We start from the raw sequence: 27,097 nt of genomic DNA on the forward strand, positions 1-27,097 counted from the left end.
GGAACTTGCGTTCTCAGGCTCAATCAGTGCTTATGCTAAGACTCAGAGGAAGAGTTACTTTGTTTTGCTCTCAGAGAACATCCTCCTCTGGGTTCTACTTTCTGCTTAAGTCGAGTAGACTCTCAGATGCTCCAGAACTCGGACCTGACTTTCTTAACATGGCCTGTAAAACATTAGCACAGGCACGGGCCTGGCCCAGAGGGAGAGACAGCTCTGGTGGCCTCATTGAATCAGGAGGTCCATGAACCTAAGGGCATTTGCTGTCCAGGGATTGGTGGGAGCAGGGGTGGGGAGACCCCCTGTTTAGACAATCCTTCCCATGCACCCATGCATTACACTTTTTTCCCCAAAGGAAAATATTGGCACTTGAGATGCACACGGTTTATTTATTTTGCATAGTGAATAGTAGCCTATGTTTTTAAGGATGATTTCATTTCTCCAGAGTCCCCTGTAATTCGTTCAGCTTCATATTAGTGCCTCTGACTTTCTCCAGCCCTGCAGGGGTGCTGGCAGTAGGAAAGGGGCAATCATTAGAAGCCAGGGCATTGAGACCTGTTCAGTGGGGCTGAGCGAGGAAGCCTGGCAGCCCAAGGGCTTATACCGTGGATGTAGTCCCTAGGACCCAGAACAGTGGTGGGGCACTGCCCACAGCCCTGAAATGACCCTTAGTTCTCCTGCTGCTGACTTGAAACCTCTGGAAACCTCTGGAAGCAGCTGAAGAAAACCCAACATAAAAATCTACACTGAGAATATGGGACCACAATGTACAAGGATTCTTGCTAAGACTGTGTTAGCTAAGAATGGTTTTTACATTTTCAAATGGTGGGGGAAAAAAACAGAAACAAAAGAAAATATTTCATGGTGCATGAAAATTATATGCAACTCAGATTTCATTGTCCATAAATGAAGCTTCATTGGAACACAGCCGTGTTCATTCATTCACATATCTTATAATCAGTGCCTGCTCTGCAGCAGCAGCCGAGGTGAGCAGTTATAACAGAAGGCATGGCTCACAAAGCCTGAAATATTTATTACTATCTAGCCCTTTCCAGAAAAAAAAAATGCTGACCCTTGACCTGAAACTAAAGTGGAATACTGTTCCATTGTAGATCTATTTTTTTAAAATATCCATAAAAAATTTTAAATTATAATGGAAATCAAGAGGAATAGCAGAAATGTTCATTGACAGATAAATGGATAAAGAAAATGTGGTATATATATGTGTATATATATAATGAATATTACTCAGCCATAAAAAAGAATGAAATAATGCCATTTGCAGCAGCATAGATGGACTAGAGACTACATATTAAGTGATGTAAGTCAGAGAAAGATATCATATGATATCACTTATACGTGGAATCTAAGGAAAAAAGACACGAAGTCACTTACAAACTGGAAATAGACTCACAAACATAGAAAACAAACTATGGTTATCAAAGGGGAAGGGAGTTGGGGGCAGGGATAAATAGGGATTTGGGATTAACGTAAACACACTGCCATATATAAAACAGATAAACAACAGATAAAATACTGTACAGCACAGGGAACTGTATTCAATATCTTGTAATAACGAATAGTGGAGGAGGATCTGAAAAAAATACATATAACTGAATCACTTTGCTGTGCACCTGAAACTAACACAACATTGTAAATCAACTATACATCAATAAAAATAGAAAATGCACCCCCCCCCAAAAAAAACAGAGGAATTGCAGAATGTATTACAGCAAATCAATCACCAGTTAGTAAAATTCAATGGGAGGAATTCTTCTTTTGAGCAGGGATCTTATAAAGACAGAACCCTTGTTAACCAGCTTCCTTTGTCCCTAATGATGTTCCTTTGACTGTGTTACCCCTTCCCATTTTCCCAGCCACCCAAGCCCTCACCTCTAGTGTAATTCTGGATTCTGATCGTTCTCCCTGACCCCAGCCCAATTTTGAAGCCCAGTCTAATATTGTGTAAAGGATAGTACTTGGGTCGGATTATTTCTCTCCAGACCTCTGCCTCCACTCTGGTTCTGGCTTTGTCGCTGCATGCTTGGACCAGTGCAATCTACTCCCTGCCTGCCATCCTTTCTTATCCATCCAATTGGCCCTGCCGACTGCTGCCCAAGTGACCTTAGGGTGCCTCTTTAATGCTGCCCTGCTTGTGCCTCTAAACAAAGTCCAAACTGGCCACTTTGCCCACCTCCGGACTTATCAAGTAAGAAGCAGCCACCATGTCACGTGGGTCACCCCATTCATCCCTGACGCGGTGGTCGGGCACGTGGGCAGGGAAGGAACCATGGCAGCCATAGCACAAGCAGCCTCTCTGAGCTGGACACAAGCCAGGGGTGGTGGGAACCACCTCTGAGGATACAGTGTAAGTCCTAAGGGAAAGCAGTTCACTTGGCACAAACACTACATCGACTTTCATCGATGCTGAATTTGCCTGTTAAGTACTGTCTAGACACATCTGAGATCACTAAGGTCGGCTTGGTGTTCTTCCTGTCTTGAGCCTGGCCTGCCAGCTGGTGCATTTTACTGTCCTCGCTTTGTGCAAAGGAATGAGCTGGCACATGGGGACATGCATGCTCAGGCAGTGGGGAAGCTCAGCAGGAGGGCTGGGGCAGCAGCACTAAGTTATCGGAAGAAGAGAACTTTAATCAGTGAGCCTGTCTTTTCAGGGCATCACTAGAGGGTGAGCTTTGGGATATGCATGACGTGTTGGTGAGCTACAGCACCTGTGGGTCCCTGGCCTCTCATCCCTCCCAGGCTGCTTTGAAAGAACTGCTTTCTGCAAAAGCCATGATTTTAAAATATGAGCAACCACTGGACTAGGGGCAAACTGGCTTCAAGAGTAGAGATAAGTGTAGAATGCACCCCCCTCACCCCACATTCTTTTCATGCAAAATTCATTTTCTCTCGGACTCTGCCAGCTTCTTTTCACAAGTTTCTGGTAAGGGATCACATCTGTCTGATAAAAAGAAGCCTAGAAAATGGTTCTCCCATTCATGTTCCAGAGACCTGGGGGAGAACCAATTGCAGCTTTAGGGCTCCAGCCATAATCATCTCTGCTTGGAAACCCAAAGCCCTTACTAGTAAATCATCACGCGTGATGAGCGGAGGGTCCCACTCACAAAGGCAATGCAAAGGATGAGGAGACATGGAAAGTGGCCTCAGCAAGATTAGAAAAGATAGGGGAAATAGAGAGAGACAAAAAAAAAGTCCTCAGCAAGATGCAGGACTGCATCCCCCAATCCACCCCAAGAGATTTGGAAACAAGAACAAATGGGAAAACTTACCTTGCTCTTGGAGGGGGTGCTAAATATTGTGAAGAGAGCCATTTTTTATCATTTTGGCGCATCACCCAACTCTAGCCAAAATCCTAGTGAAATTTTGAGAAATTGAGGGGGAAAAAAAAAAAGCCCTAAACAGCATCTGGAAGAGAAAAACGTACAAGAAAGTCAAACAATTTTGAAAAAAGAAAGTGAGAGTGTCTAAGCTCACCTAGAGAACAAGGCTGGAGGTCCAAAGCTTAAATCAGGGGAGTCTAGGACCAAAATTGACAGGTGAATGGAGCAGACTAGATGGTTCGTTCACCTGGGTAAAGAAGGAAGACTGTTCTATGAATAGGGCTGGGCCCACTGTTTAGCTATTGTATTTGTTAGAAAATTGGGAGAAATCTTTTGGATTCCCACATCGTATCATACACCTAAATAAATTCTAGATGAATTAATAGATTTAATACATAGAATTAAATCACTAAAAACATAGTAGAAAATATTAATGAGCTTTATGTACCATAGAGTAATGGAATAAATCACAAAGGAACATAGATTTGACCATATAAAAGTTAAAACCTGCCAGTAAAAGCGTCAGAAACCAAAATAAAGGACAACTGACTGGAGAAGCTGTCGGCTACAAATATGATGAAGGGTTAGTATTACTCATAGGTTAAGAGCTCACTTCAGTCATCACTGAGACGTGAACAGAGAAGCAAAGGATATATATAAATGGGCGTTTTATAAAAGAAGAAGCCAATGCATCAGATTTTTACTACACTTCCATCCACCATGTTCCAGGTGGGAAAACTTGGTCATTGAAAGGAATCTATCAAATCTACAAAACAAAATTACAGAACTCATGAAACGTCTTAGTGTTCACTAAAACCTCAGCTGCAGGTTGAACCTGAGTTGGCTGGCCTATCTCACCTGGGCCAGGTGTAGAGTCTCCAGTCAGTTTGGGAGGCCTTGAGCTTCTGGGCTGATTCCGCTGCTCCCGGGTGGGGCTCCTGGTGAGTCAGTAGACATGGTGACTCACGGACCTTTTCCAGGGATGAGCAGTTGGGCAGTGACCAGGGACATCCTGAGAGAGGCTTCATCAGGAAGCAGTGAGGGAGGCGTTGGGGAGGTGGGTGAGGAGCAGTAGTTGAGTCCTTGGATAATAGAACTGGTTCCTCTTAGAAGAGGGATTGTTATGTTTGGAAACTTTAGAAGGGAAACCAACCATCAGCATGTAGGGTAGAGAATATCACCACCAAATCCTAAGCCTTGATGGATGAATAGGGACTTCGAACTTCCCAAGATGAAGTCTTGCTCATCCTTGAGGAGATGCCAAAGGTTTGGAGATGCTCGGCCTTGGATGCATCTCCCGAGAGCTCCTTGAGGGACAAGAGCCCCAGTCAGAATGAAAAGGCACCCCTTCTCTGTATGTAGCAGCGGCCTAAGTGGGGCCAGCCAGGCCACCACTCTCTGCTTCACCCAGAAGAGATCTCACTGACCTATTCTTAGAACACTCCTAAGCCATCCCAGCTTCTTAGCCTACACTGTGGATGGAGAAGAGAACTCAGACACCCACGCCAGCATGTCCTGCCTGGAAGGGAGGGGACTGGAGCTGGACGTGAGCGTGCCAGTGCCCAGCTGGTACAAACAGCACCAGAAGTCTGGCTGTCCTACCGCCAGTGTCAGTCTGCAAAGTGTTACATGGAAGGTCTGACCCAGGTGGTCCCTCCCACCCTGTAGCCCACCATTTATATGACTTGCCCAACACCTGTCGGAGGTGAGACTGTGGATTTTAGAACATTCTGCAATTCACAGTGCACTTAGACAATGCATGACATCAGATGTGCCCTCCACACCTCGCCCATGGCAGACATTATTCAGTGATCACAGACAACAGAGAGCTAGACGCAGAGGAGGCAGGACGGAGAAAGGCCCCTGTCCTCTCCTCTCCAGTTTGTGTTACCAGTTATCCCCCAACAGCTCGCCCATGGCCACTGAAAAACAGCTCACAAAATGAAAACAGAAACGTAAGAGGATAACTATTAACAAATTATAAAGGAAAATTAGAGATTTAAAGTGAAGAATGCAAACAAAATTAGAATAAAGGTAAGAATATAAATGGAAGGCAATGAAGAAGGGGAGATGGCAACCCAAACTTTAAAAATGAAAATTAAAGACTAAATTTATGTTAAAATTATTAAAAATTATAAAAGCTGCAATTATAAGAAGAAAAGTTCAACAAAAACAAAAGCACCCTAAGAGGTTAGAAAGATAGAAACTAACAGGGAAGTATATTTTAAAGGGATTTCAGAAGTTTAAAAATGACTCAGTGACACTCAGGACAACTTTTATAACTCTTCTGTAAGTCTAAAATTATCTCCAAAAAATTAAAATGTTAATTAAGTGAAACGTTAACATGAATCTGGAGTGAAAATTCAAAGTAAAAATAATAAAACAATGTAAGGATTTAAATAAATATATGTAAAATAAATAAATATATGTTTATTTAGATATGTTTTATTACATATGTAATAATACATATGTGTATTTATTATGTCTTTATATCTTTATATAAACATATGTAATAAGTCAAATAAATATGTATAAAATAAGTCAAAACATAGCTAAGAATTTATTTTATTTTTATTTTTTTAATAGCCTTATGTTTTACTTATTATTTAATTACTTTATTTTGGTGGGGAGAGGTAACTAGGTTTATTTATTTTCAGAGGAGTTCCTAGGGATTGAACCCAGGACCTCGACCTCATGCATGCTAAGCAAGCACTCTACCACTTGAGCTATACCCCCCCCCCACAAAACATAGCTGAGATTTGAAAAGGGTAAGAAATAGAAACCAAGATCAAAAATTATAAAAATTTAGAGGGGGAAGTAAAAGCAACTAGAACAGGGGAGTTTCAAAGATAAGAAAAAATATAAAGTAGGAAATAAGTAATATGAGATAAAGAGATAGTTTTTTTTTAAAGATATCAAAGTAAAAGACAGGAGACTCCAATGACAGAGATAAATATGTAAACTATGGAATAATCCAAAGTACTCTGAATGAACCAGAGCAAATGGCCTCCTCAAAAGCTCAGAAATTCAGTTACAAGTTATTTTTAAAATAAAGGATTGAAAATCCTCAGTAAAGAGGAGGGCAAAGTATGGTTAAATGGTCATTCCTGGTGGGCTCTGTTGAGCTGAAGCCACGATTGGGCCGGGGCCTGGAGAAGGGGTGGGGGGAGCCGATACCTGCTGCTCTTCACCTCCAATATCTTACCCCTGACTGGGCCCTGTTAGGGACTTGGCCCAGCCCTGGGAATGCACACCAGAGGGTCCTGGTGGGGGCCGGTGAGGTAAGTGGAAGCCCCGCCCTGCCCCCGGGAGGCCACCCGACTCGGTGCTGGGCAGTCAGGACAGCCGGGTCAAGAGCTGATTCCGCTGCACAGCCGCGTGTGATTAAACAGTCTCCTTGCTTCTCTGCACCTCCTTTTCCTCACCAGCAGTGCCTGGCTGATGCCGTCCCTCTCCACAAAGAAACCATCAAACATCAAAAAGTCAGCAGCATTGACTTTTCAGCGGTGAGGAAAGAGCACTGGGCATAATAACAAGTCAGGTTTACTGAACCTGCCCACCTCATGGTTTTGAATATGAACTGATGTGATCTGGGTGAATTAAAAGTGCGCGTACATGTTAATAACACTTCGGCTGAGATACACCCCCGAGGATGAGGTTGGGCATCTGGTTGCTGAGGAGGGGAGAGGAGAGGTGGAAATCTGTCTGCCATGAACTGGGCACCTCTCTCTCCCTGCCCCACCCCCAGCACTTAGACTTAGCTCAGCACCCCAGCCCTCACCTCCCATCTTCATTCTCCAGGTGAGCCTTGAACTGGGATGGCTGAGCCCCGCCAGGAGTTCAACGTAATGGAAGATCAAGCTCAGGGGGACTACACCCTGCTGCAAGACCACGAGGGTGATGTGGACCATGGCCTGAAAGGTTAGTGCACCGCCATGTGTAACAGGCCCAGGCGCCTTGGGGATCACGGCCAACCCGATTGCTTTGGAAAGGGCTAGCAGGAAGGGTTTGCATCCTGCTTTCTAAAGGCATTTTAAATACTTTATTCTGTTAGATTGTCAATAGAGTTGAAGCCTCATTAATTTGAATGAGCCAACAGAACTCAAAGAGTGAGGCTATTTGAAAATCCTCCTTTCCAAAGGAGAGTTCGCCACATGCAAGGATGTAATGTGACAAAGACTGCAGGGGGTGCATCGGTCTAATTCATACAGGAGTGCTCTCTGGAGTCTTTAGCCACACCTGTTAGTCTATAAATCAACAGGATTCGTTACCATGCAAAATGTGACCTTTATACATTATTGGGGGAGGGTAATTATTTTTGGAGGAGGTTCTGGGGATTGAATCCAAGACCTCATGCGTGCTAAGCATGTGCTCTACCTCTTGAGCTATATCCCACTATATACATTATTTTTCTGTCTCCCTTAATAGGCCTGTCTGGCCCCTATTTGGCGAGAGTTGATTAGCTCTGGGATTCCTACTGCATCTACATTAATAAACCACATCAGCTTCTAAATATTCTATAGTACAGTGTTTTAGTCAAATTGGCCTGGCCTCCTCCCTTCCCCTTCATTTCACTGTCTGACCACCAAGTTCGGGGACCCCAAGGAGCACACAGAGCCCTCTCTCCAGCTCCGAATGCCAGTCTCTGAGTCTCTGCCAGGAGCACCAAGCTGGCCCTTGAGGTGCTGAGTTGGGCTGTGAGAGGCTCTTCTCCCCATGGTGTCACTGGTGGCCAGTGCAGCCCTGGTGTGAAAAAGACTAGGTTCCTGTCCTCCAGACCCACTTCTAAGGAGGCAGCATGGCAGCCAGCCTACTTTTCTAATGCTAAAAATAATAAAACACTTTGCAGCATGGGGGGTGGGATGGTAGATGGAAGTGGTGATGCTCCAAGGTGGGAGGGGACCTCTTCTGGGTACATCGATCCAGGAAGGCCCCCTGGAGGAGGCGGGGTCACCAGGAGGTGCCCTGGGTTGAACATGAGGAGCAATCTTCCCTTTCTTGGAGAGGTTTCAGGACTCACTGGGGGGCCTTGTTTCAGAGGCTGTCTTCTCTGTACCAGTTTAAGCGGAGAACTGGAGTCAGTTTGGGAATTAGACAAGTGGGCTCCAAGTCAGAGGAGGCAGGGGAAGGAGCAGGCTGTCTGGGAGCTCAGAGACCGCCCACTGGCCTTCTTGGAGCCCACCCAGCCTGAAACTCTGGGTGAGGGGTTGGGGAGAGATGCCCGCTCCAGCCAAGCATTCCAGATAGGCCCAAACCTCCCCCCAAGTGGTGACAAGAAGAGTACATTCTGACCTGTCCCAGGCCACAGCCTGGCTCCAGCCAGAGCTGCTAATTTTCAGCTCCCCACGGCAGGGGTCGGGGAGTGGGCAGCAGGACGCTAAGAGTTTGCTCATCCGAGGCCCTGAGCCTGCCACCCCTCCGCACGTCTCTTCCCTGTCATTATTAGTATCACGTTTTCACTTAATGTATCAAGGGTCCAAATTTGAGTGATAAAGTATATGGTCACCCTAAGTACAATGGAACTTCCTTAAAATGATAATTCAGGCATTCTTGTAGAACTCTACTGTTAGCAAAGGGTCTTTGCTACCAACGTCTCAGTCACTGCTCACAGTAACCAGTAAAGGCAGATGTTACCTTCCCCAGTTTACAGAGTTTCATCTCTGAGATCACGGGGCTGGTATAGCCTTCAGCTCCACGTCAGCTCTTTTTGCCTCTGGTCACTCTTTCAGCCAAGTCCCCTGGGAGCTTCAGTTATTAAAGGCTCATGGAATCCAACTTAGACTCCCATCATACTGAATTCTGCCCCAGATGAATTGTGCCAGTGAAAAATGATACTCTGTTTAGGGTAGACTGGTTTAAAAATTAAGTTAAAATATATATTATGTTGTAATAAATGTACCACAATAATATAGGTTGTTAATAATTGGGGAAACTGGGTGTGGGGTACCCTCTCTGCTCTATTTTGCAATTTTTCTGTGAATCTAAAACTGTTTTCAAATTAAAAGTGCATTTTTTATTTAAGTCCAGAAAAAAAAGTGGTTTTTACAACTCATTTTTTGAAGGAGAAACTAAATTCAACTTGTAAAGTAAGAACAAGTTTACCAAGTTATTTTGTGTCTCAGAGTTGCTTAAATTGTGCTAGCTGAAACTCCTCAATTCTTTTAACATAAAACTGATTGGAAGATCTATGCTAAAAACATATATATGTGTGGAAGTATAATATATATATATATGCAAATTTTAAGTTGCTAACCTTTTTGTCACTGCTGTGAAAGGAAAGTGCTTAAAGATATTTTAAGCAAACTTACACGAAGAATAAACTTGCCAAGAAAGCAAGTGATCCCTAAGAGATTTTCATAGTTCTCATCAAATTTGTTCTTACTACTAAGGATTTAGAATGAGTTATTTTTATATGGGGAGGGAGGGTTGTGACTTGGCAGAAGGTGTCACTTTACAAGCAACATTTTAGATAAGTGACAGAGACTATTTTGAATAATGACAAAAAACTACATGTAATATACTGGAACAAAGAGCTTCTAAGTGGATGCTAAAAGTTGGAATAGGACTAGATAGAGCCAAAGAGAGCTGCAAAGTGGGTGAAGGTTGCTTAACAGATGAAATACTGCACCTTAATGAATTAAAAGGTGTTAATGGGCTAACTTGTTAGACCTTCCAGGTAAGACATTCAGAAGAGGCCTCTTCCTCCTTCCTTCCCTGCCTCCAAGAAACTTAACAAGGATAATGCTAATGATGGCAGTTGCAGGCTGGGGACAGATTAGGGGAGGGGGTGTTTGGGGGTCAAGGACCTGAGGCACCATCACACCCATAGACCCCTATGCTCTGGCAGTCCAGGCTGCTTGGTAAAAAGACCCGGCAGACAGTCTCCATGATGCTTCCTTACCATGTGTCTGAAGCTACTTGAGGCAGTGTGCAGGTTTTTGCAAGCTCCAGGACCCACCACCCAGGTGCATGCAGGAAGCTTGTGTAGAATCAGCCCTTCTTTGGCTGGATGGGTGCGGCCAGGGCTGGGTGTCTGGGATGGTGTTCTAGCAAAGGGTGCAAGGTGTCTAATCTCGTAGTGCACTGAAACACCCCTTTTATCGCCTCAGGGTTTTGCTTCGTGCAGAACCAGCTCCTATCCTCCGCCTCCAAGACTGCCCCCACCCCAGGTGGAGTGGCTTTTACAGAGTCCATCAGAGCTTCCTTGGCTTTGGATTCTGAAAGGACAGTTTTCTTTAATTAACGATGGCTGACATTTCAGGTGTAACTCAAGGCTTGGTGGTCAGTTACAACCAAATGTCCAGTTAGAAGCAGGTATTGTGTCTGCCCTGAGCTAATTCCTTTGCAGAGGAAGGAATTATATCTCTGAGTATTTTCCCAGGTGTCTACTTGTCATGAATTAATGGCAGTGATCTCCTGTGACCCTCTCCAATAAGGAAAGACAAAGCCCCAATTTACTCATGGCTTTGCTTTCTGGTGTCTGCTGCCCGTTTGTCAATATAAGAGCCTTTGTCTCAGTTAGAACCATGAGCTAATTAAAAGGCAGTTTCTCCTCTTGCCCCAGATCAGCTGCACATCACGTGGGTCTTTGCCTGATGCCTCATGGGGGCCCAGTTGTACTGGGGGGGTGGGATTGGTCCCCTTTGTGGTTTTTTCATGCGGCCACGTTCCATCCATATGGGTTCCACGCTGGGTGATTTCATCTCCAAAAGACACCACTCCCAAGTTCCTCTGAGGTCGAAAGTGGGGGTGGAGAGTGGCAGCCATTCTGAGGGGCTCATTGTGTATGTTCCAGAATCTCCCCTGCAGACCCCGGCCGATGATGGATCTGAGGAACCAGGCTCTGAAACCTCTGATGCTAAGAGCACTCCGACGGCGGAAGGTGGGGCCTCCCTCCTCTCATTGCTTTATTCAAGCAGCATCTCCATGCTCCAGTCTGCGCTTAGCCATGCTTTGAGCCCATACATGCCACCCTTCCTAGCTGCATTTGCTGCTGCCTCTCCCTCTGGCTGAGAGATATGCTCGCTCAGTGCTTTGTGGAATGGGGCTCAGGCCCCCAATATTGCAGGAGCCACCCCCTGTTTTGACACCTTGCTCGCTAGTGCCAGGTATGGGCGACTTCATCGTGGGTGAGCTTCCAGGCAGCTGCACTTGAACCAGCTGGGATCTGTGGCAAAGTAGGGCCTAACCACAGCTCCACAAAGCCCCTGCTCCTTGTCCATTGTCCTCCCCCAAATTCCTCCAGAAGCTCCCACCCACTTTGCTCATCTTTCGAGAGCCACCAGGTCCTGGAGCAGCTATTTGGCTGAGGAAAGGGGTGGGTCAGTGCACATCTCCAAGCTCACACTTTGGGACTCATCTTGATTTAGTATCCTTCATTTCTTGGGCTTGGCCTGGGCCTCTGGACCTTGGCCATGGTATTGGTTCCAGTGCACATTCTAACCTGACCTCTGTAGACATTTGGTGTCTAGGTTATTATAAAATTCCTCCTGTATTTCCTGAAGTGTTCCTTGGTCCTGATTTTGACCATCTTCTCTTGCTTCCCATCAATACCAGTCAAAATTTCATTTGATTTAGGTAATGGAAAATCCAACTAACTGTGACATATATATGAAGACATTTGTCTCAAATAATGATATGTCTGGACTTCAGCGACATCTTCTCAGTGTCATTAGTGCTCTTCCATCTTTATCTTCTGCTGTGCTTAATGGCTGGATTATTACCTCATGGTTACAAGATGGCTGCTGTACCTCCAGGCATCACATCTTCCCTCGAAGCAGGAAGAAAGTAGCAAAGCAAAGTGACCAAAATGTCCCTGAAACCAAACATGTTCCTTTTTTATTAAGAAAGCAAGAGTTTTTCTGCAGGCCCCACCTGGCCAACTCTGTGTCTCTCGTTGGCCAGAACTGGGTCTTGTAGCCACATCTGGCTGTAAGGGAGGCTGGGACACTGAGTATTTTGCCTTTCAGCCTCTTAAGTAGGAGAAATCAAGGGAGAAGAGCATTGAGAATGGCTTTTGAGTAACCAGTCTGCAGTATCTGCCTCTCCATCTGTCCATCCTCTCCAACGTTCTATTCTCAGCACTTCTCCAGGCCCTGCCCATGACTTTGGAAATTGTGTCACAGGATGAGAACCTGGCATCAGCATCTCCCCAAGTGTCCACCTTTGGATGAATTCAGAAAGTGGCCATCAAGTGCCTATCAATTGTTTGGTATAAGGGTGCATCTGTGAAGGGTATACTGGATGTGGCCCTTCTCCTCCCCGCCCTCCCACCTCTGAGGTTTTCAGCCTAGTGAAGAGAATATCAAACCAAATGCTTTCTGCTTTCCTTCTTAGAGCCAGTGATGCAAGACATAGCCTGCTGATCTTGTTAGGACAGTTTTGCAAGTTGCCTACTGCCCTGAGAAAGTCCTGAAACACTAATGCTAGATTTTATGCCAGCCTTCCAGATCAGCATTATTCTGGGAGCATCTTCCAACCAAATTTTGCTGCACTCTGAATCCTGTACACATGTGGGTCCCAAGAGCTTCAGCTCTCACTCCACAGGGAATGGAGGGCCCACTGGGGCAGGGCTCTGCCGGCTGCTTCTGAGACAACCAGAATAAAAGAGAATCCATTTGACTAGCCTGACTCAGGCTCTTGGAAAGCTTTCAAAGATGACAACTCCTTATGTTTGCCCAGAACAGCCTGGGAGTGTGCCAGGGCACTGCCTGGGGAGGAGTGCCAATTTGGAAGTACTCACTTTGATGAGAGACCAACAGCAGCTCCTGGTGCTGGATCTTTACCTCCGGCCTCTGCTTGGAAGGTGGATCCATCTGTCGGCCTGTTGCCAAGTGCCTGACTCTGGATAGGGCTGGCTTGTTCATTGCTACTCAGGGGAGTCTGTGCTTTGTAACCATGGGACGTGGGCTCCAGGAGAGATGGGGATTAGCCGTGGGAAAAAACTTGGAGGTCACCTGGTGGTGATACTCCCATTGTGCAGAAGAGGAAACTGAGGTCCAAAGAAAACAAAGGACTCGCTTACAGCGAGCCTTCCAGCAGAGCCATAGACTCCAGTCCTAACTCCAGAGTTCCTGCACTGCCATGGTCCCAATCCCATTCTCCTGTTCTGCACTCCTGTAAGGATCTGTGAATGTCATCTGATTTTCAACATTTCTCCCTTAAAAACACTTGGGACCATCCCCAGCAGTCCCTTTCGTGCAGTGTATACATGGGGGCTGTCCTGGATTTCCTGGCAGATGGCCTGGGCGCCTCATGAGCAGGTGCCACTCAAACAGAACATTAACATGCTTCCTGGGGAGATGTCAGGCGGGAGCACGGCTCTGGGCCCTGCTTTGTGGTGTTGCTTTTTTGCATGCAGCTGAATCCATTCCCGCCTTCCCGTCCCTGCACTGCTCCTGCTCAAAAAGCAAAGATGAGGGGCGTGGCACGCCTCATCCTGGCCCCCTGAGGTGACTCTCCATGGTTTTCAGACGTGACAGCACCCTTAGTGGATGAGGGAGCCCCCAGCGAGCAGGCGGCCGCTCAGCCTCCCGCGGAGATCCCAGAAGGAACCACAGGTGAGGGTGACTCCCAGGGCTGGGTGCCCGGCTCAGCTGCTGGAGGAGGGGTGCGCAAAGGGGCTATGCCTGCCTCCACGTGAGGCAGGAATGTGGGTGGACGCCACTTCTGAGAACCTTGAGTTCTGAGCTCGATGCCCCGTTGCTTCCACGGCTGCTGCCAGCCTCCCAGAGGACAGAGGACCTCCTGGGTTCCTTCTAGCTTCTCCTCTCCTTGTCACAGTCAGCTCCGGAGAGTTCTCCGAGGCAGGCTGCTGGCAGATCCTGCCTTCCCCTCTGAGGTCAGTGCCCCTGGTGGGACTGTGCCCAGCAACCGGGTCACTTCACAGGGAGTCAGAAGCTCCGTAGGGGAGACTCAAGTATGCAGCAGCATCCAGATGACTGACCCACACCTCTGGAGGATCATGATTGGACAGTCCCCGAGGAACTCAGCAATGTCATCCAGCATCCATTTTTAGGACTATCTTTTCAAACGTATCAACGTAGACCAGGCATGATGAGACTGTCCTGTCAACACAGATGATGGGGAATAGCCCAGACAGGGCACTGACCAGAAATAGCACTGGACTCGAGGCTACCAAAGTCACTCAGGAGCTGCCCAGGCCCTTAGGACATGGCAAGCACAGCCCGGAGCTCTGGCTGTCACTTCCTTTAGGTCCTCTTCTCTGGCCTTATGCAAAGACTCCAGCCGCTGGCTTGGTGATTTGGAGGGTGCTCAGCAAGACATGCAGAAGAGTTCTGGAGAGTGGTTCACCAGCAGTGAGAGTGGGGGAAATGTCCTCCTGCAGGAGCTTTCTTTCCTTCCTAAAGACGGGGCTCCCGGCAGCCTTCTCTCCGGCGTGTATCGACAATGGTCGTACAGGGGCCGAGCCGCACCACCAGCTCCTTCTGAGTAGTTTCTGCCTTACAAGTTGGTCTTCTGAGATGGGTGGAGGGGGATGTTCTGGAAGCTGGCAGCCCTCATCCTTGACAGTGAAGGTCATTTGAAGGCCATGGAATGAACGACTCATGGGATGAGATTACGGGTAACCTGACTTTTGTCTCCCACTGTCTCTTCACAATTTTTTCAGTGGGGGATGTTCTTCGCCTGCCCAGGATGGAAACTCTATTCAACTCATGACTTCTGATCACTCCTAGGTTAATCAAAAGCATTTTAGTCTTCACAGTCACAAAACCCGGTCTGCAAATGCTGATTAGAATGTCCAGTCCTGTGTAACAGTTAAAGCTGCAGCCCCTCCTCTCTGAGGCTGGGGGAGGGGGGTGGGCAGGAGAGTTCTCACTGCATTGGCCCTGCTGTGAGCTGGCTCCACAGTCTGCAAGTGTTTAAAGTTGACTCTTGCTCTGTGGGGACTTCTAGAATTCTTTCAGATGCTCCCTACCCCCGCCATGGCCATCATCCCCTTGAAGGTCCCTCCCTCTGCATTTGATTCAAGCAAACATGTTCTTTCGCTTTGGCCCCCTGGGACCTAATGATCCACCTGAAGCCTCACCTCTAAGGAGGTCAGCTTGCTCACTTTGGTGGCCCTTCTGGACACAGGTCCATGGGAAGCATGGGCGTTCTTTGCCCAAACACACTGGACATGCAGACTGCCCACAGGGATGCCACTCCTTTGCTCTGCCAGCAAAGCAGGGCCAGCCCACCTCTCCTCCTCCAGCTTTCCCGGCTGGGGTTCTAATAGCCGTCCACCTTGTCACCAACCATAGGGACACACACCATGCCTTTCAGTGGGACTGAGATGGGAGGTGGCCAGGCAGCCACCCACTACCCCCCAAGCTGCTCTCTCCAAAGAAATCTTCCTCCAAAATTCTCTCCCCCTCTGCCCTCTCCAGCCTTTACATCCTCAATGAGGTGGGATGTTTGAGAGCTGGGAGAACGTTTTTTTCAGCTGGTAGCTTTAACAACATGTACCTTAGTTTAGTACCTCCCACGGGCATGTCTCTTTTGCTGTGTCTTGGTTCTCCTGTGAAACTTCCCATTCGAGGTGCATTTGCGGGTGTGGCGTGGTTGTCCCACTGCAGGAATGCCTGACTTCCTGGGTGAGCATGGAGCCCTGCTGGGGCTTCAGGGATGTAGAGAGGTCATACAGGGATGGGATTGTTCAGCCACTGTTGCACACCGTCCCTCCCTTTGGCTTCTCTGAGCGTCTCTCTTGCTGGGATCAGGGGGCATCAGAGATACCAGCAGCCTCCAGTTCTGATTTGCAGTGGGACCAGGATGTCACAACGCTGCACTGGCACGAGAAAGCGGTGTGCTTCTTGGTGCCCCGAGTGACATCATCCGGCTCGCTCCCTCATGTCCTCTGTCTCCAGGACTCCATGCCGTTAACCTGGGCATGTCACCCTGAGCCTTTCTTCCATAACCTTGTCAGAAACTCAGGCCAAATCTATGCTCAGAGCTGTTTCCCGGACAGTCGGCTGTTGTCAAGTGACAAGGAGGTGTCACCATTAGACCTCCTGGGCCGTACAGTGTCAGCTTGCTTACAGGGGATCCGGAAGTGTCATACATACCAGCTGGCAGTGGGTAGGGGGGTTGCCTGACCTCGCTGCCAGCCCCCCAACCCTCGCCACTGCTGCCCTGGGCCAGTCAACAGCCTGGGGGTATATAAGATGTGTCTGCCAGTGACCCACAGGATTTCTTTTGCCTCCTCCATGTTCTCTGTGGTGGGCCTGTGCTGGCAAGTGGTGGTAACTTGGCATTTCTGGTTTAGGTGTAGAGACTGAGTCATTGCAGTTCTGGGAGAAAAGACTGGTGGCCCAGCCTGCAACTTGTGGGCGTTTCTCAGGGTGGTGGCCTCTCTGTCACTGCCCATCAGGACATACTAGTTCTTCTGGGGTCGTGGGTCACTGCATGTCAGTGTGTGACCAACTGGCCTTAGAGACTCTTTCTTCTGGACAGTTGTCTCTGTTGTCCTGCAGCAATACCCTGATTTTTCCGTGATGCAGGAATGAGCATTGTATGAAAGCTCACTGAGTGTGGTGCTCTTGACGATGTGATCAGGAGCTTTTCTCAGTCTTTTTGGTTTGGGATGAACTGTGGTTCCTTAAGCAGGAGCCCAAGACACCCCCAGAGCTGCTCACTGACACTGCTGGGCTCCCTTGAACCAGGTAGCCCCTATTCTGATCATGTGGTTAACGGGGTTTTCCCAGTAGATTGGAGGAAAGAAACTGAACTGCCTGGGGGCAACTACGTGTACCAGGCACTTTGCTAAACACATTCACACAATTCTTGTATGAACCCTCACCACTTCCCTACAAGATGAGTCAGTGTCATCACCTGGGGGTTCTAGAGGCGGAGACAAAGGTTCAGAGGGGCTAAGTAATGGCAGCACCTGGGTGTGAACCCAGCTGGATGCCACCCCGTCCCCCGGAGCGCAGGCTGGGGCTGGGAGGGCAGCCACCGCTTGGGCTAGGCAGCAAATTGTTTCTCTGATGTCACCCGTCTTGTGTCTTTGTTGAGTGGGGTGCTCTGGACCCTGGGGAAGGTCTTTCCTACTAGACTGTGTAGCCCGTAAGTGGGTGAGTGTGTGGGGTTTGTTTAGTGAATTGTTTTCATCAACCTCCCCAGCAGTCACATTTACAAAGAGCCAGCTGTGCAGTGCCTTGTGCAGGTCAGGTGTGCCTGTCTTGTGTTTTCAGAAACAGCGGAAGAGGCAGGGAGCTCTGTTTCTAGTAAACAATAACTGTCTTTGCTTTCATCTTCTTCATCTGCTGACACGTATACCAGCTGAAGAAGCAGGCATTGGCGACACCCCCAACCTGGAAGACCAAGCCGCTGGACACGTGGCTCAAGGTCAGTGGGCTGCAATTGCGTACGGCGCATGCCCTGGGCGGTGGGAAGAGGGAGATGGCAACATTCAAACAGACCCTGCCCTGAAAGGAGAATTTGAACCTGGGCCTTAATTCACGGGTCCAGATTTTTAAGAGCTGTTTTTTAATTGAAGGTGGACTATTCATATATAGAAAGAGCTAGAGCTCTTTCTAGCCATTTCTGAGTCATTCCCGAGGTGTTTGGTATTCTGGAAGAAGCTGGCCTTACCCAGCCTGGGGAGCCAGGAATCAATGCCCAACAGAATGGCAAATATGCATAATGAGGGATTCTCCCTGTAGGCTGTCCTCTGGCGGGAACCGGCAGCAAATCCTCTACTGTATCACCACCAAGCTATTTCTTTTCAGCTTTCTTCTGTGCAACCTTCCAACCTTACTATGAGTTTCTTCTTGGGGACCAAAACTGCTGTGTTCAAGAAAAGAGACTTTGTATAATTCCTTAGCATAAATGTTTAAAGAACTTAATTTTTTAAATCCTAGAGGTTCCTTATCTTAGGAAACAGAGACCTCTGATACTACCTGGCTGGGTTTGTTTTCTATCATTTGCTGCATAAACGAGCTTGAGTCTACTGTGTAATGGGGAAGCTTCTAGACTGTAAGAGCGCGGGGAATATGCTGTTCTTTTCTCCAGAAAACGTGGGCTTTGTTGATGTTTAGCACCACCGCTGGGGCCATCTGGCTTTGGGAACACTTTGGGCCCTGAAGAAATGTCTCCTTAAGGGTATTTTGAAGCCTTAGCTACACAGTTCTGCTCCCAAGGAGTCCCTACCGAGTGGTGGGCCAGTGTTTCCCACCTCACGTGGCACAGAAAGGCATGTTTTCCTTCGCAGGCTTACAAAGAGCTTCCAAAAAGATTAGAAGGGATAATCACCGTAAGGGGGAGCCTCAGTCTGTGCATTAAACAACTAGAATCCTGCCTCCTATTTCTTTTAGGTCATCATTTTCAGCTTTTTTTAAAAATTGAAGTATAATTGATTTACAATGTTGTTTTAGTAGATTTTTCAGCTTTTAGGTAAAATTAGAAGTTTTTATAACCTCTGGAAAGAATCATCTCTTTCTATAAAAAGAAGTAAATTTGAGGTGGGAGGGTAGAGCCCAGTGGTAGAACACATGCTTAGCATGCACGAGGTCCTGGGTTCAATCCCCAGTACCTCCATTAAAAAATTAATAAATAGATAAACCTAATACCTCACCCCAAAAAAAAGATTTTTAAAAATATATTTTAAAAGAAGTGAATTTGAGCCTTTCCTACAAATTTTGCGCCAACTGAACTTTTGGTTTCCCTGGCAGTGGCCTAGAATCATACAGATGTAAAGATGAACAGCAGATAACACCTGCAGTGGGAAATCGGCACCAAATCTGTGAACACACAGAGGTTTCTACCTCTGCTCCCAAAGCCGGTATTTAATGTCTTGATTGGGGCTGCTGATCTATATGGCCAAGCCCAGCTCCCTCCAGTGTAACTTTGTGAAATTTGGACACACTAGTGATCCACACATTTTGTTTGTTCCAGGCCTGCAGTCTGTTTTGTACTAAAACAGATTTAGGAAGAGACATGTAAACAAAAGCACAGCTATTAAGTCTCTTCCTTGCTCTTTCCTGCTGCAGGAGACCCTCTGGCATCTTGTGTTCATGCAGCACCTAAGAGGGAAAAGATGTTTCGGGGTGGAGCTGCAGTGTGCTGAGATTAGGGGGGGGGCCACCAATCTTACCCCAGCTCACACCCCAGGTAGACCTTTCTTCTGTGACTGTCATCAAGACCAGGCCTCCAAGGGGGCTGTGGGGACACAATTGATCTGTACTCCTAAAGCCATCAAACTGTGGTTGCTCAGATATTGTTTACCTTGGACCCACCCCCGGTGATTGCTGTGTTTGATATTTACTGAGCACTTTATAGTATCCTGGGAACTGAATAGAATATTCTTCCAACCTGGTTCCTTCTTCCAGGAGTGTAATAGCATTATGTCAGGTTCCTCACACACACACACACACACACACACACACACACGCTGTATAATCATATATTGGTAACTTTTCAAGGTATGTTTACTATTTATGTTTAGGGCCTTTGTCTCTTTTTAATGAGGGTCTTTTAAAGTCTTGCAGGTATCAGAGTATAGTAACATCCCAAGAGCAATTTCTAAAAAGCTTTGGGAGGAAAGTTTTTTCTCCCCAAAAGGTGCTGGACACCTGGCCCGTCTGGGGCATAATGGCCAGCAGGGGCCGCCACTTCTGCTGCGTTGAGCTGGTTGGTTGAGGAGAAGTCCGGGCTGAGGCACCTGCTCAGGCTGTCTCTGGCTCAGCTTGTGTCCTGCGTCTCTGAGTCTGACAAGGACCCCAGCGAGGCTCCTATAGACTCCGTGAAGGCAGAAATCAGCGTATTTTCCTGCCACCCTTCATTTATTGATCCCTGGCCCTGCGGCAGGCCCTGTGGCAATGCCAGGAACACAGAGGAATGAGGTCATGAGCTTCAGGCCCCAGCATAGGGGTGGGAGGTGACAGTGAGCCGTGGCTGGGTCTCTTGGTAGTGGGCCAGCCAGCAGCCACACAAACCCCGACCGGGTTGAGGTTCCCCATGTGTGTCCACAGGTGTCCACTTGTGTGGACACCTGTGCTCTCCCACCTCCCTTCCCTCACTTCATTCAGTCTCTTTCTCTTCCAAGCCCCTGAATCCTCCGGGTTCTAGGTTTTGTTTAAAGGGGAGCCGTGGGAGTTGTGTGGGTTATTCTGTTGGGACTAGGGAAGACATTTGAGGCTGTAAATTTAAAAAATCCAGGATGTTTATTAGGAGAACCAAAGAGCGTAAGTCTCCTGTCCTTACACACAGATACTTTAAGGAGGGAGTCACATTCATGTCGTCTGAATAAAGGAGAAAAAAAGTGAAGTGTGCCCTCCATTGACTGGCTAGGCAAGATGTGTGACCAGGTGAAGCAGTGGTTCCCGTGAGCTGGCCACATCTTTGCTGTGCAGAGTCCTTTACTGCCTCAGTGGTCTGCCTTGCCTTATGCCGAAGGCTGTCCATAATCCACGATCTGGATAAACCTGATCCGTGTTTCTGTTTATAGGGGTCTTATGGCAGGCCTGTTAGTTTAGACTAGAACACTGATAATGATACATTTTGGGTTTTCCGAATCTATCAGAGCACAGGTTTAAGGCAGGGTGGGTCTGTGGGCGCTTGCTGGTTTCATTCAGCAGAGAGAGAAAGGGAGGAAAGAAGATCCTCACTGCATCCAAGCCAGGTCCCAGCTAGAGGCCAGAGTCTTCAGGAGGCTCATAGTCCCTGGACAGGAGGACAGGCTTCTGTGGCTAGTGGGGTAAGCACGAGGCAGGCTGCAGCGGGGCCGGCAGCCCTGCACGTGCTGGCGTGCTCAGCCCATCCAGACCCACGTTAGACAGAGGAGTAATGCCAGCGCTAGACGGGGCCTCAGAAGTCACGAGGCCCCCCCTTTTACAGATGAGGAAACTGAGGCCCAGAGAGGGAAGGTGCTCACCCAGGGTCACCCAGCGAGTTGGTGGCAGACAGACCAAGAGAGCTCTCCTTCTGAGCGAAGGAAAGCAACAAGGGTGAACCCAGAGTGTGGGCTCCTTTTTCTTGGTTAGGTGGGCTTGAGATGCCGCTTAAAAGTCCTTTTCTTCTTTCGAGAGTGTGTTCCCTCTCAAACAGTTAATGCACTCTTGCTAACCTTTTGCCAACATTGCCTCTTCAAACCCAGAGGAGTGGAGAATTCCAGGCCAGCAGAGGAAAGCACCTGAGAGGCCCCTGGCCAGTGAGCTTAGCTCTCAGGTTCAGCCTGGACACGGCCGAGAAGCTTCTGGGGTCTCCGCGCTGCCTCTGGGGGAGAAGCATCATCCCATCTGCCAACTGCCTCCTCCACCAGGGGGCCCTCAGCCACACCAGGAGTCGGGACCAAAACCAGGGGAGGGTCTGGCCTTCCTGAAGCCCGCCTCCCCTGGATATCTCCAGACCGAGCCTGGGCGTGTCGAGGTTGTGCAGGGAAGTTTCCTCAGGGAGCCGGGGCACCACGGAGGTGAGGCCATGGGCCTGGGGACCCCAGGTCTGATCCACCAGCACGTGTCCAACATGCCGGGGGCTCCCATCCTTCCTGAAGGCCCCAGAGAGGCCACACACCAGCCTTCAGGGATAGAACTTGAGGACGCAGAGAGAAGCCGCCAGGGCTCTGAGCTGTTGGAGCACCAGCTTTTGGGAGACCTGCCCCAGGAGGGGCCACCTCTGAAGGAGGACCAGGGCAAAGAAAGGCTGGGGGGCAAGGAGGTGGATGAAGACCGAGACATCGATGAGTCCTCGCCCCAGGACTCCCCTCCCTCCCAGGTCTCCCCAGGTTGGCAGAGCCCCCCTGCCCAGGGCGGGCCACCCCCCCGGGCAGTTTCCAGGGAAACCACTGGCATTTCAGGTCTCCCAGCCCAGGGTGCCATCCCCCTCCCTGTCGATTTCCTCTCCAAAGTTTCCACAGAGACCCGGGTCTCAGAACCCGAAGGGCCCGGCGAGGGCCCCCCGGCGGAAGGTCATGACGGGCCCCCCGAGTTCACGTTCCACGTGGAAATCAAAGCCAGTGCACAGAAGGAACAGGGACGGTCAGAGGTGGATTTGGAAGGGGCTGCACTTCCCGGGGCCTCTGGAGAGGAGCAAGAGCCCCGGGGCCCCTCTGAGGGCGAGGACACAAAAAAGACCGAACTTCCAGAACCGTCTGAAAAGCAGCCTGCAGCTGGCCTGCCAGGAAAACCCGTCAGCCGGGTTCCTCAACTCAAAGGTCTGTGTCTTGAGCTTCTTCGCAGCTGCCCGGCGACCTCGTGTGCCACCCCAGCTGTGGGCACTGCCACTGAGCTTCCAGCCCCTCCTTGGCTCCAGCCGCTCCCAGGGACAGCCACTAAGCCGGCCGCCTGGGCCTCTGCTCACCCTCCTGGCCTCCTCCTGCCACTCAGGCTGTGGTAGCTCATGTCCCTCTCACGCTTGCCCACCGTTTTGCATGTCACCAACACCCCTGCCAGGTGCTTTCTGCCCTGATCACTTCTCTGCCACTTGATTTATCCATAAGGGTCCATTGGCCCACCAGGGGTTGGTGGGCTGCACGCTACAGACAGGATAGCAGGTGCTCCCACTTTTGAGGGCTTGTTAAGTGCCTTAAATTCATTGTCTGGAACCCTCCCAAGTGGGCATAATTAGCCCCACTTTGCAGAGGAGGAAACGGGGTCAGAGAGGTCAAGTACGTTGCTGAAGGTCATTGAATAGCAGGTGATGGAGCCAGGTTCAGAATCCAGGTAGGTCTGCTCTAAAAGGCACTTCCCTCTAACCACAGTGCCTTCCAGAAGTGTGCCCTCCTCGCTCAGAGACTCAGGGCACGTGCCGGTCTCCTGCTGCTCTGTCGGTGGACAGCACATCGCATGTAGCAGGCGACACACACAAGCATCTGGGGGTGGCCCAGAGCCGTGCTGAGCCTTTGGCCCAACAGCCCCCAACCCGCGCTGCCTGTGGCAGGAGAGGCTGTGAGCAGAAACAAAATCTTCCTTGTCAAAGAAAGTACCTCCTTCTCCATCTGCAGAGCCCAGGCAGTCCCTGTGCTGGGATTGCAGGGGTCTCAGTCCCACTCCGTCTTGAGCCCTGAAAACCAGGACCGCAGCCGCCCTTCGGGAGCTGGAGAAGTGGGAGGGGAGTTGCCCAAGTGTCGGGGTCTCTGGGTCCTGTTGGGGAGAAGACAGTTTATACCCCGGAGGAAGCCGCGTAGCCACAAGTTGCGTACATTCATAGGTTTAGGTCCTGTAGCATTTTAGAATTATTTGCGGGGCCCCAGAAATTAAAGCTACTTAACCTGTCAATTGCAGACATCTGTTAAGTGTTGATGAGATTCTGCTTGTCACAAAAACTTTGAAATATCACAGATAAAGGAATCTGTATTTAAAATTTAAGACAGGAAAAAAAATCCTATTTTAAAATATCCTAAAGTCCAAAATAATATGGGACAAATAATGGCGATGACAGATTATAACAATATTTCTTGAGTTTGTGTTTTATTGAATACTGGTCCACTGGATGTTGATAGGTGTGTCCAGGTTAAAAAGAGTTCCATGGTCCAATTAGTTTGGGAAAAAACAGGCTAAACAAAGTTAAACACAGTTTGCTGTGGCAGGACTTGTGAGAGCCTTTAACATTCAAATGTATATTATGACCCTCTGAGAAAGATTCATAGTACTCATTTCCCAGATTTATTTGATCCCACCTGCTAACATCTCCTGAAAGAGGGCTTGCTCAGTGATACCCAAATTGGGAAATGCTGATCTGTTGATGCTTTTTTTGTGTGACATAGATGATGCTGGGCATTTGGGCAAAGGATGTGAATCAGGTCCACCAAGGGCTTTTATTAAAGTGCAGATTCCTGGGCCCTGTCTTAGGCTTACAGTGTCTGGGTGATCCCGGGAATCTGCATTTTAGGGACCTCACCCAATGGTTCTGGTGTGTAGTAAAGTTTGAAGACCTCTGGGCTAGATCATCGGTGCTGGTCATTCGGAAATCTGGTCTCCAGTAGCCAGAGAGAAGCTCCAAGCAGCCCTGTTGTCTTCGGGGCAGGGGAATAGGATATTGAAACCAAAGACAAAAATTTATAATCAGTTTTCAATAATGAATGTCAGTCAACGGGGAGAGTGAATTAGAGGTGCTGCTGGTAGACAGGTGGATTGGTCTCACCAAGGGATGTGGCTTTCTAAACAAAAGCCATCAGTGTTTTGGTGCTAAAGTCCAGAGGTTGTCTATGGGATGTTTGCTGGTAGCCAGTTTGTAGCTAATTTGGGGAAATGGCAAGGATCAGCCCTTGGGAGGGCCTGTAGGTGGTGAGAAGACCTTCCAGGGTTGGGTCAGGGGTGGGATGGGCTCGTTGGACAGCCATCTGGGGCTGATCACCGAAGCCCCCATTAGTGATGGACAGGCTCTGGGTAAACAACCCATTCCCCCTGACCCTTGGGTGACAGTATGAGCAAGGGGTCCTGCCATGGGGGCTGGAGCCTGGCTGAGCTGCCCCATCCGTGGCCCCAGGGCTTCCAACTGCCCCTCTTTGGAGTGAGGTTGGCCCCAGCTGGGGGAGGCTGACCCCAGCAGAGAGCAGGGAGGGAGCCTGTGAGAGGTGGGTCTGCACCATCTCCTTCCCTGCCCGCCCTCTGTGCCCCCGTGTGCCCCCAAATAGTTTCTGCTACATCCCCTCTGCATGTCCCCGCCCTCAGCCAGCTTGCTGCCCCCTCTTGTCAGGGTGCTTTGAGCATTGTCCCCAGTGTGCTGTGTTGATACTAACAACCAGAGGCCTAACAGATTCAAGGGGAAAGAAAATCAACTGGGCTTCCACCTGCCCAACTGAGCAAAACATGTTGTACGGATCCCAAGAAATCAGCTTCACTACACCAGGTTTTTTCTGAGTTGCGCTAATGGGTGTAACATACACTCTCATCTTATATTTTATCAGCTCGCATGGTCAGTAAAGGCAAAGATGGAACTGGACCCGATGACAAAAAAACCAAGGTAAGCTGAGAAAGTCATGAAACCTCTCTGCCGCCAGCAAGTCGATCGAGATGCTGTGCTTTGTTTCTGAATTAATCTTTATATATAACGGTGGGGAGCGGTTGTCACGCAAGTGTCATTCAAAGTGCGTGGTGCTTCTATGCAAACTTTTAAAATTCCGGCATTTCTCTGCTGATACTTATGACTGGGAAGGACAGTCAGCAGATTAAGGAATTAATTAATGCTCCTACTTGCAGCCACGTAAGCATAGTCTAAATTAAGACGTTCATGGTGAATGAAGGTATGTTTGAATTTTCTGCAATAAAGTTTGAATTTTGTACATTTTATGCTTCCCACTACAGGTCTAGGCTCAGCATATGTATATACATGTACACACACACATGCTCACGGATCTGTTCAAGGTTTATCTTGAAAATACTATTTACTTAGGGGGCTGAGAGATGTTAGTAAAGCAGTGATCTGCCACCTGACGCAGAGGGTTCTGGAAAAGCCCTGGAAGAGAGGACCTGTGAGCAGGCCGTGAAGGGAGCATGAAGGGGGTGTTGAGAAAGGCCATTCTGGGGGGGGGGTGGGGAGACAGCACAAGCAAAGTCCCTGGAGCCCGGGGAGACAAGCCGGTCCGGGAGCTCTGAGCCGATCGGCGTGGTTGCTGCCCAGCTTGGAGCAGGGCTGACCCGCACCCTACATGCCGAGTGGACCCCTGGGCCTTGGGCTGTAGATGCCGTCCTGAGTTCTGCCAGCCAGTCTTCAGAAACCCCACCAGGAACAGAAAACTGCTCACCACCAAAACTGCACCCAGGACACACCCGTCCCTTCCAGCTGTAGTTTACTCTCCTCAGTGGCTGTGCATCTTGGAAAAGTTCCCGTAACTGCACAGTAGTGATTTCCCTGGAAAATCTCACTGGGGCCCTAGATGAAGACCTGTTTTTCTTAAAGGTATTTAAAATGCCCCACAGTCGTGCTGCCTGGGCCTTACGAGTCCTCAGGCCTGATGGAGTTCTCAGATGCAGAATAGAAGCCCTGAGAGCTTGGTCATGTGTGTTGAGGGTCACTCCCCAGAGTGCCTGCCCTGTGGGAAGTCAGGGTTCACCATCACAGGACCCTAGTGGGACAGCTGAGGGTTCCGTGGGAACTTGGTGAGGGGAGCAATAGCTCCTTGCCAATCACGATGCCCACTTAGGAGAATCCCGGCCTCACGCCGGCATGCCTTCTGTTCATTCATCCGTCCGTAAGATGTCCCAGTCCTGGAGTTGTTCATGGCCTTACAGCGAGGGGTCCAATCTCTCACCAACTTTGAGAGCACTGCCAGCGGAGGGGGACTTGTGCAGCTGGGGAAGGAGGGGTTGCCAGTACCCACCCTCAGCTTTTCTTGTCAGCAGCCCCAGGGCCTCAGCCTGCATCCCTGCCCTCACATTCCTGCTCCGTCCGTCTTGCCCTCTTCCTCCCCAAGGCTGGCTGTGTCCCAGGGACAACAAGAAAACAAACCTTATAAGCCTAACGAAGTCTTGGGTCAGGACCCTGCTCTGTAGCTCTGACCCCTTCTCTGGAACACCTCTGGACTTGGCTTCGCAGTTTTATTCCTGAAGGCATGGCCCCTCCCCCTCCCAGACCACCCTTCTCCACCAGGGCCAAGCATCCTGGTCAAAGTCCCCTGGAGGCAGTCAGGACAAACCACGGGTACCAGCCCCCACCCATCACATGCATCTCCGTGAGGTCATCCGGCTCCCAGACACCTGTGCCACTGGCCGTCTGCCTCACCCAGGCTGTTTCCTTAGGTGGGTCGTGTTCAGGAGTAAACACTGGCCAGATCAGGATTCACCAGAGAGTGCTCAGTCTGGGGACTTTAATCAGAAAGC

The 27,097-nt window shown here is 49.0% G+C and overlaps 1 protein-coding gene across 14 annotated transcripts in view; it reads left to right on the forward strand.

Moving 5' to 3' along the window:
* The window catches only part of MAPT (microtubule associated protein tau), a 111,663-nt gene that overhangs the window by 46,140 nt on the left and 38,426 nt on the right, over positions 1–27,097 (forward strand). For 6 of the 14 annotated variants that reach the window (XM_072939343.1, XM_072939349.1, XM_072939342.1 and 3 more), the window contains exons 2-6: positions 7,140–7,259; positions 11,134–11,220; positions 13,811–13,897; positions 17,622–17,687; positions 25,186–25,241. In XM_072939343.1, the coding sequence (XP_072795444.1) occupies positions 7,157–7,259; positions 11,134–11,220; positions 13,811–13,897; positions 17,622–17,687; positions 25,186–25,241 (399 nt within the window). In that variant the 5' untranslated portion in view covers positions 7,140–7,156. Of the gene's footprint in view, positions 1–7,139; positions 7,260–11,133; positions 11,221–13,810; positions 13,898–17,621; positions 17,688–21,435; positions 22,492–25,185; positions 25,242–27,097 lie in introns of all 14 variants that reach the window. The other 8 variants (XM_072939351.1, XM_072939344.1, XM_072939347.1 and 5 more) reach the window with 3 other exon arrangements.

The sequence above is a fragment of the Vicugna pacos genome, chromosome 16 (assembly GCF_048564905.1).
Source record: "Vicugna pacos chromosome 16, VicPac4, whole genome shotgun sequence".
Taxonomy (NCBI): domain Eukaryota; kingdom Metazoa; phylum Chordata; class Mammalia; order Artiodactyla; family Camelidae; genus Vicugna; species Vicugna pacos.